This window comes from Xiphophorus maculatus, chromosome 3 (genome assembly GCF_002775205.1).
Source record: "Xiphophorus maculatus strain JP 163 A chromosome 3, X_maculatus-5.0-male, whole genome shotgun sequence".
In the NCBI taxonomy this organism is placed as follows: domain Eukaryota; kingdom Metazoa; phylum Chordata; class Actinopteri; order Cyprinodontiformes; family Poeciliidae; genus Xiphophorus; species Xiphophorus maculatus.
In genome coordinates, this window is record NC_036445.1 from 24,931,075 (window position 1) to 24,949,147 (window position 18,073).

General features: G+C 40.1%; 1 protein-coding gene across 1 annotated transcript in view; it reads left to right on the plus strand.

Moving 5' to 3' along the window:
• The first annotated feature begins 1,853 nt into the window (after nucleotides 1-1,853).
• znf407 (zinc finger protein 407) overlaps nucleotides 1,854-18,073 on the plus strand; it is a 198,965-nt gene continuing 182,745 nt past the window's right edge. Inside the window, exons 1-4 of the mRNA XM_023331438.1 lie at nucleotides 1,854-1,933; nucleotides 5,468-6,099; nucleotides 6,288-8,489; nucleotides 17,695-17,809. Of these exons, the coding sequence (XP_023187206.1) occupies nucleotides 5,535-6,099; nucleotides 6,288-8,489; nucleotides 17,695-17,809 (2,882 nt within the window). The 5' untranslated portion in view covers nucleotides 1,854-1,933; nucleotides 5,468-5,534. The remainder of the gene's footprint in view (nucleotides 1,934-5,467; nucleotides 6,100-6,287; nucleotides 8,490-17,694; nucleotides 17,810-18,073) is intronic.

Here is an 18,073-nt window from a genome sequence, read left to right on the forward strand (position 1 = left end):
GTCATTGTAGCGTTATTGTAGCTGAGTTTTACTTGTTTAGTATTTCAGGTTATGAGTTATTGTTAACAGTTCCCGTTTTGGTATCCTAAACACTAGATGTTAGTTATTTCAACACATATTTTTTTCTCTAAAAGCCTAACCTACTATGCTCGGTCAACCCAACTACTTATAATCAACCAATAGGGCTGTGGCATGTAGCAGTGTATCTGGCGACCACTAAGGAGGCAACAGTCCTCTACAGATTCAAATGTATCTCTCAAGATCTTCCCTGTATGTAATTGTGATACTAAAATGATCCAAGTCAGATTGTTTTAAGCCTGCAGCTGTTAGAGTGAAAATGTTGAATATCTTTTTATTATCTGACCTCCTGAATATTGACTGGTGGAAGCAAATTAATCTATTTTGAATGGCTGAAAAACAAAGTTTTTGCAGGGTTAAAGTAGTCACATGGAACCAATTTGAAATGTATTTAGAAACATAAATATCTAGCTTTTATTTTCTGCTTCTCTGTGGGATTTAAGTTGAATAAGATAAACAAAGATATATATCAAAATTCAAGCGATTCATATTCAAATTTCAACGGTACAGAAGAACACCCACCAAAGTCTGTCTCTTTTAAAAGTTAACTAATGGAGAAAAATTTATGATAAATCCTGGTGAAAAATGAAAAACGAGGTAGGAGGCCAGTTGTGTTTCAAACCATCCATATAATATAAATTTGACTGTGATGAATTAAAGCGAATTACTGCAAAGAAAAAAACAAATTGTGTGTTCATTTGGGGTCGGTATCATTTATCACCTCCTGACTCGTCAGACTGCTTAATCAATTAATGCTCACGAATTAATCCATCTTAAGTGTTTCCATAAAGCTAATGCTGGGTGTCACATGGAAGTGGTGATTCGTCAAGGCTTGACCATTTGAAGAAAAGAAAAAAATGTAAACTACGCATGCAGTAAGTGGGTTTCTATCTCACACACACACACGGTGTTTCTGTATAGCACACAAACTAAAATTTAGAGTGTTAAGCAATGGAAAGTCTTATTTTTATTTATTTTTTTATTCTCTTGTTTCAAAATCTTACAACCAGTTAGAAACATCTCTTTAGCAAAGGTAAAACTATTTTTATAGACAACTGGAATCACATACACTGAATAAGAGGACATAAAAACCTGTCTTCCATTTGTTGACTGTAATTCAGACTAAACATTCTCTGTTTTTAGATGATTCAGGATTACCAAAATGAACATTTGTTTAACCTCAAAATCATGAGTGAGCTAATTATTTTTTCTTCAAATTTCAAAGTTTACATGTACTGGCATTACTATGCCTTTGAGCAATTTGGAAAAGCCCAGGTGATGATGTCATGGCTTTGGAGGCGAACCTGGCAGCAACTTGTATACAAAAAATAAATTAATCAGAGGTATACAGGTATAAACGGGGAATGTCCAATCACCCTTTTTATTTGGAGGTAAAACAGAGATGTCAGTAACATTAATGTCAGTAACATTAATACAGTAACAGATATTTAAAATGCTGATGCATCTTTATTTTATATTGACCGCCTGGTTTTATGCTTCATTTTATCGTTGAAAAATTGGCAAATTCAAAATGAGTAATGAGTTCATATTTTTCCTTTCTTTTCCAATACGTTTTCAGCTTTTATTATCCATCAGTTATTCACTATCAATGTATTTAAAAGGCAAAATGCAAAGTCCTTTTTACGCTAAATTGTTTTAAGAGGTTTTAACGGGCATCTTTATTCAATATTCCCACGGTACTAAAATGCATCATGTGGTCTACCAGCTGATGTAGAAAAAACCCGGGGACAACAAGGCCGCCAGTAATTCTGTGACGCACCGCTCACGCTACGGTACGCCATTTGTGTCTAGCAGCAAAAAAGCGCGCACCCTGGAAACACTCACCTAACAAGGGGTAAGTCCGCTTGATTTATGAAATTGAGTCCATATTTTTACTCAAGCTGCGTTTAAATTGGCGACCTTTATGTATAGAAGGTGTTTTAACGTGCTGTTCAGACTATATGGGTGACTAATTCAGAGGTCGACGTTAGCCTCCTTTTTGGGCCTCTGTGCTGCCGTCGTTTTCCAAACGTTCGAGCTTGTTAGACCCGCCTTAACCCCGCTATGATTGGCTGACGTAGCCGAGGAAGGCATTTCATTGGACGCGCTGTGAGTCTGTGAAAGTACAGTAGAGGAACGTGTTGCTAGTTAGCAAGTTAGCAGCAGACTCCAGCTTCAGCAATGCTACATAATTTTACTCTGACACGGGGACATAAACTACTGAACCCTCAAATATATGGGTTTTTCCAAAAGTGGCTCAACTTGCGGAATGTTTTTTTAATAGTTTTTCTCTGGTGTAGCCGTTTTAGCGTGCTTTATAATCATCTGTGGCTAACTTTAACACGACTTTCAGTTAATGTTGCCGGGCTAGTTAGGAAGCAAAAAGTCAAACTTAATGTAGTCAGCCGCCAAAATGAACAACGTGGCTGTGCTTTTAAGTAGTTTTGTAAAATATTAAGGACGTAAGATGTTGCGTGAGTCTATATCTGCATCTCCTCTCATAGCAGCTATCGTTCTAAAACGACACCTTTCACTGTCTGTTTGGACATTTGGTCTTCTCAAATATTAGCCAGACAGGCGTCAGGAAATGTACTTTAACTAGGAGTTTTATAAGATTTTGTTAAAGATTTGTTGCCTCCACTTTAATTCCACACGCACAGTGGATGGAGCTGATGTTTCATTGTCAAAATAAAATAATGCCTCCTGTGGTTTATACTTTGCACCTTTCTTGAAATGTTTAAGCTATGTTTTATAGGTTTTTCTAAAATTTGTGGATACAAAAACGTTGCATTAGTTTAATTTAATTCATAAACACAAGCGGACTCATTTGAAATGTAGCAATTTATATTGTCACTGTGAGTTGATCAGATGTACATTTGTGGCCAGTCTTTTTGTAAGCCCACCATTTTGCTGTCAGTAGAGTAGCGCAACTGCATGTTGAGAAAATGTGTAAAGACAGCAGCACAAACATTGTCAGCCATTTGTGTAATGTTAGCAATTAGGGAAAAAAAACAGCTGGATGGTCACTTTAGAAAGTGGAAATATAGAAGTTAAATTAGGAAATGAAATTGAAACATAAGTAGATAAAAGGTAAATCCCCAGTCTTTGGCTTGTTAAAATAGCATGCGACAGTTAGAGAAAATCATGTTTTCTGTCCATACCTGATGTATTTTGACATGGATACAGAACCTAAATTGTGGACAAAATAGTGAAAGCTTTGCCAAGGTTTGAAAATACATACAAAAGTGAACAATTACACATTAACCTTAGTAGGATACATACATATGCCCATTGAAGTGCTATTTGAACTGTGCAGTTACAGTTCCCTAAATATTCACCACCAAAAACTTTAAGGTGAAAGAATTGGATGGAAAATGCTAACACAAAGTAGCACATAGCTGAATTATGTTCAGCCCTATTTACTTCTGATTAAAACCCACTGCAACCATCCATTTTCTGGTGGTGTCTAGCTCCAGTGAACGTTTTGGACGAGAGGCAGGGTTCACCCTTGGACAGGTCACCAGTCGCAGGACAGACAGACAGACAGGACAAACAACCATGCACACACACTCACGAGAATTTAGAAAGACCAATTAACAGTCAAATTTTTTGAACTGTGGGAGGAAGCCAGAGTACCCTCACCGGCCCTGCCTACAAAAAACACCCTCACCTTTGCGTTCCCAGCTGGCAGGCTGTAGGGAAACAGCCTGCTCATTGAGCCACAGAGTCATGTCGTTCAAATCCCGCTACAGATCCCATAGCTCTGTTCCCGGCCCGGGAATCGAACATAAGACCTTCTTGCTGCAAGGCAACAGTGCTACCCACTGCGCCACTGCCTCTGCAACCAGTCAACTAATAAGTAAACATAGTCCACTTCAGTGTAATTTAATCTTAGTATGATTCTCGGAGTTTTGTTAGAGACAACTGGTGAACAGACAGCATCATGGAGACCAAGGAGCACGGCAGAGAAGTTATAAAACATGTCATGTTTGCAAAAATGGAAAGAGTATGGCATAACTTCAAACCTACTGAGACAAAACCACTGACTATTTATTTAACTGACAGGCCAGGTAAGGTGTGCATTAATCTGAGAAGATAACTCTGTAGGTAGCTGCAGAAATCCACAGCTCTGTTGGGAGAATCTTAAGAAGTCTGATGGGAAGGTCAATGTAGCTAGTTGTGTAAGAAAAACCTGTTTGAAAACCTGGCTGAGACTGTGGCAGAGGCTCATCTCTCAGCAGGAGAACGACACTAACCATCCAGCCAGAGCTAGATCAAAACACATGTGTCTAGGATGGCTTAGTCAAAGTACAGACATAGATCCAAACTGGGGTCAAGATTTGCAAACTGATTTTCACGGATACTCTTAATCCACCCATCCAGTCTGACTATATAGGAATTAAAAACAAACATTTCAGGGGATAAATTCCCTCAGCGTCTCCTACACCCCCCTAAAATAAACTGGTTATAAAATACGATATAATTGAATTTATAATATTTATATCATTAATATAACTCAATTAAGAGCCAAATAAAAACCTGCCTTTAAATATCTTTTCATAAGTAACAACAATCATTAAGATTGTATGTTTGCTTTTAATTATTATGGTCTGTAAATCTTTTTTTTATTTTATTTTAAAATAACGTGATGTTGAATATTCTTCAATCAAATTTACCAATCATATTTACTCCAACAAACCAGACTTTACCTAAATGTTTCAATCTGAGATAAAGTTGAAAAAAGATGAAGCAAGTGCATTTGTTACTTAGATGTCACTCGGATAATAATGATAGCGATGTAATGAAACCTTTTAATTCTTAGAAACTACCTGTTATGTTACCATGCTTTTAGTAACAGCTCGTGTCTATTAACACTAGATGGCGACATTTACTCATGTTTAACCAGACGGAGTTGAACTGGATTTACCTCTTGACATAATCTTGGGCCGTGGTGTCCAAACATTTTGCCATGCAGGCCAAAATTGTAAAGATGACAGTAGTCATGGGCCACAAAGATTAGATTTTTAAATAAAAATGCCAAAAGGAATGTGAGGTTTTTTTTTTCCAAAATTGTACATGCAAAACAGTAGTCAAAAATGGGATATTTAAATGAAAGTAATGTTTTTTTTATAGGATATTAATATGTAATTCATGGTAATTCTGAAATATGGAAAAAAAAATTCACATTGATCTTATTAAAAGAAAGACGTGTCATTTCTGAAATGAGAGGGTCAATTGTCATAGGACATTATGACCTACATACAAATTCATTCTGAGAGCTACATCCGATCTTGGAGTTGGTATTAGCTGTTATGCAGTAATATATTCTAGACACTTGGACATGCCGCATATAAATATGTTGTATTTCTTTTTTTTTTTTCGCCCTCAGGATTTTGATGTGGTTTTGATGATACCCCTGGATTTCACATTTGTGCAAAACTATAACAGGAAATGATATGGAAAAAAACCTGGAATTAGGAGAGGGGGATGCTGAGAGCAAATCAGCTGAAAACGACTTTGTGAGGGTGCAGGCAGACAATATGGAGATGGAGAAAACCACAGGGGTCTCCCCTGGTAGCACTGGTGAACTCGATAAGGCAGAGGAAGAACGTGCCGAGAGGCCATTGCCAGACGGTGGATGCGAGGCCGGGGAGAACGTTTGCAAAGTTTGTGGGTTCTCAACCATGTACCCGAGATCACTGAAAACTCATTATACAAGAAAACATGGGAAAGTCATTGGAAAAAATCCTCGACCTCATGAAGAAAAGGTAAATAATCTTAATGCTAGTGGAGTCCAAGAGCAAGCCACCATAAAAACCGAGGAAGACGATGGTGAACAAAACCAGAGTCCAGATTTAGACCAAGAAGAGACTAACACGGCTCAGGAGAGAAGGGTCAGCAAGCGAACCCCAAAACCAAAGATTATTTATTCCTGCAACTACTGTGGACATGAATTTAGGGACAAGGCTCCTCTTGATGTCCACATTCAGAGATACCATGCCAAAGATGTCCCTTTAACTTGTGAGTATTCCCTTATCTCCTGTTCACAGTTGACATTTCATCCATGAAAATATTTACATCCGCAACCATACAGGTGAATTACATTTTTAAGTGAATTAAATATTAATGTTTGCTAGTGATGACGATGGTGTTTCTCTGTACTTGTTGAGAAAGACTAAAAAGAAGGATATCTCTCTGTGTCTTTTTAGTTGAGGCGGAGGAGAACGTGGGCGAATCGGAGGAAGCCGCGGAGAGCTGCAGCACTGAAAAGGCTTCACCGTCAAAAGTGGCACCAAAGCGTGTTCTCAGCAGGTTCCAGCTGAAATGTCCAATCTGTGATTTCAGGGTGGGCAGCACTGCAGTGCTGGAAAGGCACGCTCGCGATAAACACCCCGCCCTAGAGTGGTTCCGCTGCAAAGTCTGCAACTTCTTTGCCGCGACTTCAGAGTGGATGAGTTCTCACCTGTCGTCGGATGGCCATTTGGAGCAACAGAAAGTAAAGAAAAGCTCAGAAGCTTCTTCATTTGAACAGTGCGTTGAGAAGGTTAGCAGAGACTGTGTGGGAGATGATGCAGTTGGGGGTCACCTCGATCAAGTGGTTCCTGGAGATGAGGGGACTACTTTGACCGAAGAACAACAGAAAACTGATGAGCTGTCAGAGGCAGCCGAGTCTGTGTTGACTGAGGAAGAAGATGAAGAGCTTGAACCTCCAAGAAAGAAAAGAGGAAGACCAAAACAAGGGTCTTCTACTACTTGTGGATACTGTGGCTTGGTTGTGTCCAATGCCACTAATCTCAGTGTTCATGTTCGCCGCAAACACAGCAAAGATTATGGCTACAGCTGCACTTTGTGCAACTACAGCTGTGTTACCAAGGGAGATATGGATCGTCACTGTTTTACTAAGAAGCATGTGAAAAGAGCACAGGAGAGTTCAAGTAAGAGCCCGGCGAGGGCCGACTCCAGTGCGCCGTTGCTGGAGCCAACCAGCGCACCAGCTACTGCCACACAGCCTACTGACGCAAAGCAAGAACAGGATGGGGAACTACTCGAAGAACGCAAAGATGAAGACCAAACTGAGTCTGACACAAGCCAGCAAAAAAGCAAGTATGACTCTGTTAATGCTTGCAGTCTTTGTGATTTTGTTGCCCAGTCAATCCCATCCCTCCATCTCCATGTCAAGAGAAAGCACACCAAAGATTTTGAGTACATCTGTCTAGCATGCAGCTACTATGCCGTTACTAGTAGGGAAATGTATCGTCATGCTAGCACAGAGAAGCATAAGCAAAAGAGTCAGAAATACCTGGAACATCAAAAGAGCAAAGAACAAAGAGCTTCAGAACATCCTTTAAAAGGGACAGAGATCAATGAGCCTCCTGGGCAGAACTCCAGCACTGGCTGTGAACATCCAAACTCCTCAGATTGGTCGGGATCTTGTTACATTGACAGCCCGTGTGTGGAAATGCAAGATCCAGCTGCGCCATCTGTCACTACAGAGATTGTTCGTGTTGTGGTTGGTGGAACTGGAGATGAAGATGAAATGCAAGTGACAACTAATACATCATCGACTGACAATGAACCACAGTCAACCAACCAGACAGCTGAGAAGACTGTGCAGCAGGCTTCAGCTGAACTTCAGCTTCCACTAGATGAGTCTGCACATGAAGAGAATCAGAATTTAGAGTGTACACAAGCAGGAGAGGAGACTTCAAAGGAAGATGTAGCGGTTGTTGATATGCAAATGTCCAAAGCTCCCCCGTTTGATGCCAGTATTGTTTCCTTCAAGGCCCTTGCAGAGCAGGAGGTAACATTGGCAGAGAGTATGGCACTGGAAGGAGAGGCCCCTGTCATATCTTTGACTGGAGGGCCAATATCTAGCGTTATGTCCCCCAGCTCCACATATGTGAGAAAGCTCAAACCCAAGGAGGTGAAGGTTAGGGATGAAGCCAAAGGCAGCAACTCTCGCATACGCTGCGAGGACTGTGGCTTCATGGCGGACGGCCTCAGTGGCCTCAATGTCCACATCTCAATGAAGCACCCGTCCAAAGAAAGGCACTTCCACTGCCTGGTGTGCGGCAAGTCCTTCTACACCGAGAGCAACCTGCACCAACACCTCTCCAGCGCCGCCCATCTCCGCAACGAGCAGAACAGCGTGGAGGAGCTGCCCGAGGGGGGCGCGAGCTTCAAGTGCGTGAAATGCACCGACCGCTTCGAGACGGAGCAGGACCTGTTTGTCCACATCAAGGAGAAACACGAGGAGCTCCTACGGGAGGTCAACAAGTATGTGCTGGAGGACACGGAGCAGATCAACCGCGAGCGCGAGGAGAACCAGGGCAGTGTATGCAAATACTGTGGCAAGGTGTGCAAGAGCAGCAACTCCATGGCCTTCCTGGCACACATTCGCACACACACCGGTATGTGAGCTCGCCTTTGCACACTCACTCACTGAATCTTCAACTCGCTCTCCTACTTTGAACATGTTGTGAAAACATGCATATCATTATTAGTAGTACCACATAGTTTAGCTGCTTGATTTGAAAACATCATTACATATGCATTATTACAAATTCACTACTTTGCAGCTGCATACATTATTAAAACCTCTTGTAACTGATACAGATTACATACGCTGCTCTTTGGAAGTCTGGTGAGCACTTAAATGTAACACGTTTTCCTGAATATGTCAAAACAATAATTTCCTTTAGTGAGTGTCTAGCGATTAGGCCTTTGTTTTTTAGATGCAACAGCATGAAATAGGACGAAACAGACTCCTTCAGTGGCCGCTTAGGCTATTGTTAAGGCCACTATCTACTTCAGCCAGGTAGTAGTTCTTCTTTTTGTAGAGGTGAAGGTAGAGACTGATTGAGCTTCAAACCAACAGGAGAGACGCTAATGGACCCCAGATTGGGATTTCCTGAGCAACGCTTGGTCAGAGACATGTGCGACTCATAATTGATGTGTCCATTACCAAGACTCAGTTGTAATTATAGTCAATAAGTCTCTGTAAATGTGTTAAAGCTTAGGCTAAAAGCATTGGAGGTCCAAAGAGAGGTGGGCTAATAATTTAAAATAATCAATGCAGACATATTCAAAGCCTTTAATTTCCCTGGTGTCTGTATGTCCATGTTTGCGCATATATATATGTGTGTGTGTGTGTGTGTGTGAGAGAGAGAGGGGTTGTATGCCTGGCGAGCGTGCGTGTGTGTATGTCAGCCTTCATGGCTACCTGATTATCCTCAATCCATTAGGATTTATCTTGTCATTTATAATGCAAAGCAGGGCTGCATTGGTCAGGGTTTCGGCTGGGAGACGTCCGGCAGGTTAAGAACACGGGGCGCTCCATTACTTTTCCCTGACCGTGTGTATTAATTGCTTTTAAAATCAACTTAATGCAGGAACGAGATGTGAGGGCGCCATCAATAAACGCCCCTCTCTTCCTCCCATAGTCCATCCCCCCTTTCAGGCTAAACTTTAATGGGACTTTAATTGAAGTCCGTGCTCTGTGTTTACTGTGTGTGTGTACATGTGTCTTTGTGGGCGTGTGAAGCCTCCTTTTAGAGTCAGATAAAGTAAGGAAGGTTTCCACTTGGAGACAGTGGATGGCCTGAGTGGGTATTTTAGCTGACCAGCTAACCTGATGACTATTTATCCAAGTTTGTCTTGACTGTTGATTTTACCTTATGTATAACTGCCTAGCTAAAGTAAAAACACGGGATTATCATGAAAAAGGTCAATATTTTTTGTTGCTTCTTTCAGAGGGTGAAACTCATGAATTATATAAACATCAAGGGCGAAAAATCACCCTGTTATGTTTTGTAGTTTTGATGCTTATGGCATACAGATAATGAAAACTCCCTGTGAAAATTAGAATATTGTGTATAAATAATATATTGGAAACTCATGTTGTCACACCCTAGTCAGCTAATTAACTCAAAACACCGTCAAAGGTTTTTTGACCCTCTCAGTGGTCTTTCAGTCAATAGACTGGACAGACGTCCAGAAGACTGTCATGCACACCCTCCACAAAGAGGGTACGCCATAAAAGATTATTGCTGGTTGTTCAGCATGCTGGATCCAAATATATTAATAGGAAGCTGAGCGGAAGAAAAGTATTTTAGGTAGGAAAAGGTGCACCACCAACTTGGATAACTTCAGCCTTGAGAGCATTGTCAAACAAAATGTATTTAAGAATTTGTGGGTCCAGACCCAAATTCAATTGAGAATCTGTGGCAAGACTTGGAAATCAAATTATATTTGCCTTATGTCTCACAATTATAGACTGATTTTGTGTTGATTCAGCCCAGGAATTCAAGGGGCATCCGCACATTTTATTCCAGTGCAATGTTCTTAAATTTAAGGTGGTGTTGGAGGAAATGATGCCGTAGTCCTAGATTAATACAATTTATCTAATTTTACAGATCCTACATCACGGTTCCTCGTGTGCCAAAGTCCGATTTCTTCCTGCTGAACTCAAATGGCTTAAAGCTGTGAAAACTGGAGGTTAAATCCCAATGATTAATGCTTAGCTTCTACACTTTTCATATTAATGGTTACCCTACACATATTCATAATTTTACCCGGTGTCATAATTCTTGAGTTTTGACGTCACTTACTTAGTGTTACTTAAGAAAATGAAAGTAGTGACACTGAGGTCCCAAAAGATGGCATCCAGTCAAGGGCACATTAAAGTTTCAAATAAACAGTTTGTTTTGTTTTTATCCAACAGAGCTGTGGACTTGCTTAGGTGATTAAATCCCCACTTTTATGTGCGCTTTCCGTTTCGAAGACGAGCCTTATTTCTCCTCGTTTTGACAGCATATGTCAGTTGCTATTATTGCTAAATTCTCTCATTACAGTGAATTATTTACCTTTCCACGTGTGGCCATTCATTCTGAGAGTGTGTTCGCGGGGGCCGCGGTGGGGTTCTGCCAGTTTCTGAGCAGGGAGCACGTCCAGATCCTTTTAATTAAGACCTAGTTTTTATTCACTTGATTAATCAGTGAAATCAGGGAACGGTGGTGGGAGGCTGCACACAGATTTGTCAATTTGTCCCTTTAAGGAAACCCGTACACATGGCTTGCGTATTGCCAATGAGCTGGAATTAGCATTTCGAGCTAAATTGGTCACTTTTTCACCAAAGCGAGCTGTCTGACCTCAGACCGAGGCTTCAAGCAATGTGCGCACATGCAAGGCATGGAAGTTAACACACAGGGTGGGATTTGGGTTGCTATTTAGAATTGCTAATAAAAAAACAACCACCCAATACAATGGCAATTTCTTTGTATGGATATTTTTTTTAAAAGTGGCTCTTGAAAGTATATACACTCCTATTAATATGTCAGATTTTTATGTTTTAAAAAAAAATCACATGTACTTTGCCCATAAAGTAAGGGAACTTTTGTTTGGCTTTTTTTTTTTTCCCCTTTGTTGCAACAACACCTACCGCTAACACTCCCTAGATGTTTTTGCCAAAGTGACCAACATGACTATTTTGGCTGAAAAGCAACAAATGCTGTTCGAAGATTAGGACGGTGTCCCACAGCAGTGTGTGGCCAAGCTGGTGACCAGCATGAGTAGGTGCCTCTGTTTGCTCCATAAATGAACTGTTAGATTGAAAACATGCCATGTTTCTTGAAACATCAACGATCCAATCAAACCGAAATCAAAAATGGCCTAATAAATGTGGCACCATTTAAGAGGAAAATAAGCAGGCTTTCCAACAGTATACTTACTGCCATGAAGCATTGCTACAACAAAGACAAAGTCATCCAAACAACATTTTCTCAACTTTTCTGCAAAGTTTAGAATTTTCCACATCTGCTGTGCAACTTAACTGAAAAAAAAAACCCAACCAAAAAATTAAAAAATTGAAAAATATACATAGTCATAATAACTCAGTCACAAACTTAAGCTAATTGTTTGTTTCCAGCATTTTTAGTAGGAGCCTACCAGCATCCTTGCAAAAGTTCTCCTAATGTATCAGACTGTGGGGACATTTCTTGTCAAGTAACCCAGATGTTATGTTAAATTTAGTTCTAGACTTTGGCTGAGCCACTCTAAAACCAACGCTTTAATTTGTTTTTTGGTAAATCAGGAGCCAAAATGAATGGAAGAAATATATCTTTTAATATTAACATACAATTCAATTAAATAATACACCAAATCTGAGCGTTTTATGACTGTTATAATACATGAAAATCCTTGTCAGCAAAGAAAGGTATACTAGTACTCACAGGCACATGGACACGAACAAATGGGTTATTCATAGGAAGTAAATGAAAAGGGCCTCATAAAAGTAAAAGGGACAAAATGGCAATCTGTAGACGAAGAGTCACTCAGAAACTTCAGATCAAATCTCACACAGGAACTCGAGAAGGAACCACAAGTCAGCTTGGCTCTTTAGAGAACTGTCTCAGGCAAGAAACTGAAACGGGGCAAAAGGTCTAAAAAAAGAAAAATTACAACCATTTTGCAGTCTTTAGATCATTCCAGGAGACAACAACCTTAAAAGCTTTTCTTCCCCCCCCCTTGTCAGGTCTATACCCTCTGCCAAGCTTCTTCTATGTTGGCCTTCTGTCCTCAAGTTTGTGTAAGAAAGCAGTTAGTTCAAAGAGAGCTCACTTACATTTCCTTTACTACTATACTATAACAGCATAACAGTCAGCTTCAGCTTATGCATTGAAAGATGCTTTTGTTTGAACCAACACATGTTCATCCATGTTGACACAAAACCTGTTCCTTTTTGCGAACAGAAGGATTTTTGTCGCGTTTTATATTTGCATATAATATTTGAACTCTGTGGAAGAGCTTGGGACCTGCAGCCACAGGCAAATTGTACCCAACAATGAACTAGAGTCGTTGAGGTCCATTAGTCTCTTCCTTTTGTTTTGAGAAATTTATTGCAATATTTCTGTGACGCAACACAAAAAAACCGGTGTGCCTCTTTTACACTCAGTTGTTGTAATCAGAACCTTACGAAGCCTATATTATTACCATCTAAATATATCTAAATATATTACATGTAGAAATAATACATGTTATAGTAGTTTATTAGTCAAAGTTACTGTCATGTGCCACAGTTTATTTTGAATTTTTGTAAAACCAAAGCCTGAAAGCTGGATGAAAAAAAAAATATATATATTTTTATATTTAAAAAAAAAAAAAAAAAAAAATATATATATATATATATATATATATATATATATATATAAAGGGAACATTCAGCAGCCTGGGGGAATGTGTTAAAACATGCTTCCAGGTTGCATAAAGGGAAGTGGAGGACGGCTTTGCAGTTTACTCATGCAGTCCTCCACATGTCAAAATATTTCAGGCTCCATTGCATCATTATTTAATTTCCATTGTCATGTTTGTCAGTTGTGGAAGTGCAGTATTAACATACTTCATGCGTTTTTTTGTTGTGTTTTTTTTTTTTTTTTACAAAAATGCTGCCACGTTTTAAAAAAAACAAGAAGTACAATTTCTTGGCTTTGTGTACAGAAACCTTTCACAGATGCCACGGAACTATGTGGCGACACGCAGGCAGAAGTGCTTCTCTGGGTGCACTTTTCACACTCTGGTGCTGACAGGTGAAACGTTTCAATAAAGGATCATGTTTAATATATCTCTGACTTGGAGCCAAAATTCAGATCCACTCATTTCTATGTGGGGGAAGAAAAAAAAAGATATTTGTAAGCTGAAATAATGGAAAGGAAGGAAAAGAGATTGAAATAAACTTTATGTGGGTATCTTGCAATCTCATGTGTCAAAGAGAAATGGAACAAACATGAGCACAAAGTCATTTATTCATGTGAAATTGACATGTTTTTATTCTTATTTTCCTCCAAACCTGAAAGCTGAAGGCTATGGCAGAAAGTGTGTGGCATGTAAAAAAAAAAAAAAGCTTAAGACATCACGATATGTGAGGTGAAACATTGCATGAGGTTTCTCTCTCCTCTCAGGAAATGAATTAGTCATTCTCTGTCTCATCTGGGATGTGAAGCAGCCACATTGCCCCTGTGTGGATGGCAATATTAATTTAACATGACACCGCATTGATGGTCAATTTCAGTTTCAGGGAGGCTGTTTAAGTAGAGTGGTGGAGTATTAATGTGATAAGATGTTTGAAGAGGGTTGTGGGGGGTGGAGGCGACAGTACATCCCTCTCTCTCTCTTTCTACTCTGCCATGTTTCATGCTCAGCCAGCCATCTGGACAAATCATCTCCCCACACGCCTCTCTCTCTCTCTTCTCAACTTTAGGTTGGATGTGTCTGAAAGTGTGTGAGTGAGAAGGGAAGAAAGGACGATTGTCTCTTTATGTTTTCTCAGTGGCCAATGTGTTTTGGGAACATAAAGCTCGGCTGTGAGGCGGGGCTCTGAAACTGCATGTAGGTGTGATGGTGGGTGTGGTGTGACCCTGTGCGACTGTCGTTTTGTTTTTTATTAGGTGTCGACGGCAGTATTGTTGTGTGTGATTTCTCGGCGTTTGGGTGTGAAGTCTGCAGCTACAATTGGGGCTGTAATAAGTTTTTCCCTGTCTTTATTAGCTCCTGTGTTTATGCCTATGTAAATATGTGTGGTGTACTGCAGAGATATGTGAAATGAAGAGGCTGGCCATGTGCACCGCCCCCCCCTCCACCGCTTTCCCCCCTCCACACACTCTCTTTCTCTTGTCCCTTGTGTTTATGGACCTTGTTAGCACAAGCTTGCCTTTCAATCTTCGTTACTGGCGTAAAATTCGATGTGTCGTACTTCCAGCTCACAGCAAGTGAACCGTGTATGAACGAATTAGTAATCTACACAAAGTGCTTAATCAAATCAGCAGCTGCCCCTGGAATAAATATTATAGAACGTCTTGGGATATTCGCTGGCAGAGGGTGAGGGTTTGCTCAAAGATGCATGCGTGGATATCATACCCGGCTGCCACTTAGAGTGAAGTGTCGCACTGTGTCATGCCAGCCTAAATTCGGCTCAGCCTGCTAACAAATTCTACATTTGACTTTGTCGTACGCATATGCTTAATTTATGTTTTTTGGGGAGGCTCTATGAAGAGTAGGTACAAAATAAATTAGAATAATGTTCGATTTAGGCGTTTTATTTTTCTAAATATACCAATCTTGAGATATGGTGTATTTCCTCAGTTTTCAAATATTTACATTTCACTCCATTTCATACAACGGTCATTAGTGGATTTGCATAACGGACATCCAGTGAGAACATACCATGTTTTAACTTATTATAGTGTAAAAAAATGGTGCTAAGACAGACATTCTCCATTGATACGGCTTTATTAAAACATACAATAATACATAAATCACAAAAAGAATAAAATGATGAACAAAGATTTACACAGAAATTAAGTGGAAGAAACCATGACTTGTTTACCGGGGTTTTATTCATTCAATTATTCACTGTGTATGTGTAATTAACCTTAAATAAATGGTAATTAGGGCTATTTGTAGCTATACAAATGGCATAGCTCTTATGTATAGGTTTTCATTTTGATGCATATAATAGAATAAGAATACCCTACAGTGTTGGAAGATACCTATAGACATGCATCCACCCATTTACAGATTATTTTTAGTTCAGCATTTCACTTAAAAGGTCTACATTTATCCACTATAGACTGCTAGAGGGCGATACTGAGCTGGTTTCTGCATTGTGTGCTCAGGTGAAGAAGAAAACCGGACAGAAAGTGTTCTTCAGCGGAATATCAACATAGTTCTCGCATCCTTGTTATTAGAAAAATCCTCCGAAATATGAAAACAGCAGAGATATCTCGTCGCTAAATTTCTTTACAACAACCTTTGGTGTTTTTTTTTTTTTTAATTTTCTCCTCATAATGTAAGATTTGTTTTGTTCATCTGCTGTGCGCGTGGTGCCAGCCTCCGACACAGAGCTTTATTGTCCCTGCCGGCCTGCACAACCAAGGTCTTCACACAGTTCTGGGCGTCACCCAGAGCTTTGTTGCAGGAGGGACTAGTTCATTTCACAAATTGTTGAATTGTTTTTATATGAAAATATGGAAAGCTTCACACATTATATGCGGTAAAGAGGACTAAGAAGTTTAAATCAGGCTGAAGTTTTTGTCACCTCTGGGCCAATTCGTCCTGTCACCAATTCATACACACACGTCACCATTTTGCCCCTCCCCACTTCAATTTCATACACTTGTTCTTCAGTAGTTTCATGTCGGTTTATTTATTTTTGTAGTTCAGTGTATGTAAGATTGTAGTGACAATCATAAAAATGCCTAAATCTAAAGGTTATGTCCAGTTCCCAATGATTTGGTCTCCGTTTAAGAAATATGAGAAATTCATAGACGGTAGCATGACCATTTAATGATTGAAAAAGATATAAAATTATTTCCAAGAGATTGAAAATGTCAATCAGAGGTGCTCAACCTCTTATTAAGAAGAGGAAAATGGGGGATTCTTCTTAAACTAAACATCAGCCAGGTAGAAACTAAAGTTTCAGCCACAACTGCAATATCAATTGTTTAGGATGAAAAGAAATCCCCCACAAATTAACTTCAAATGTCATACAGGGCTCTCCACTCCAAGCCACTTTAAGATGCACATGAAGAAAGACTGCGCTGGAAGGTCGAGTAACCAGGAAACAGCTATTTCTACACACCAACGTGACAAGACAAGCCTCAGAATTTGTTGAGGAATAAGACTGAACTTTATGGCCATGATTGCTTCAGTTTGAGATGAATCAACAAGGTCTATGATTAACAATGCTACATTCCTACTGTGAAACATGGAGGTGGAGCATTTGAGACCTAAGAAACTACAGGGAAGTGAGTCAAAATTAACAACAAAGATGGTTACTGGAAAATGATTTGCTCTCGACCTTCGATTGGTTACAGCAGGAGAAACTGAAGGTTCTGGAGGGGCCTTCTCTTTCACGATACGCTTTTGATCAGAGTCATGTTGGTAGAAAAGCAGAAAAGTTTAAACTCTTCCGGGCTACGCAAACTTACAAGCACAACTGCATATAAATGATAAACACTTCCCTGCAGACTCTAACTGAAGGAGATGTTTTTGGAACGTACCGGACTAATTTCTTGACATCAGACATCCAAATGTATCCCCTCGAATTCACAGAAGGTGACTTTTTTTTTTTTTGTAGAATGCTCCCTTTAAGTTGAGCTGGTGGCTGTTCATGCATCACACAGATAGTGCAGGCATCTGCCCTCACTGCTCTGCGGTTAAATGATGGATGGCGAAGAGAAGCTTTGCCACTCTCTCAAACGCTACCCCGCCCTCCGGACTTATTAATGACAATAATTAGGAGGAAACCTCCCTGAGAAGCCCGCCAGAGTGATTAGTGCTTTAATGATGGAATGGGAGGTAGCGAGTGCACCCAGAATTGATTTACGTATTCGCCCTGACCTTTGGAATCCAATTTACACATCCACAGGCAAAGAAAGAGTCGGTAGGAGATGAAGGAGAGTGACAAGGATAGATGGAGAGTGAAAGAAAAGCTGCTTGGCACTTGAAGTGGGACTCTAGTTTTTATTGGTGCTGAATTAGAGACATATGTCTTTTTAAAAAAAAAAAATCTTTCGTTCTTTTTTTTTTTTTTCTTATTGTTGCGTCTGATTTGCTTTGCAGGATCTAAGCCCTTCATGTGTAAGATCTGCAACTTTGCCACTGCTCAGCTGGGAGACGCCCGGAACCACGTGAAGAGGCATCTCGGGATGCGAGAGTACAAATGTGACATTTGTGGGTGAGTGACAAGAGTCGGTTTTCGTGTGGCTAAAACACTTCTTGGTTAGCTTCCTTCCTTCAGAAGCCCTTCACTCAGATGACGGCGGTGGCGAATGAACAGGCTTTTACATACATAAGCAGAACTTGCAGAAATGTCTCAGGAGGAACTGTATCCGCAGCAGCTGCCAAAGTGTAGGCCGTTTTGTCAATTTGAGATGGAAACAAATCATCAAAAGCCAGGATTTGTTCCGCGAGCGCCGCTCTATGAAGTGTGAACTACAAA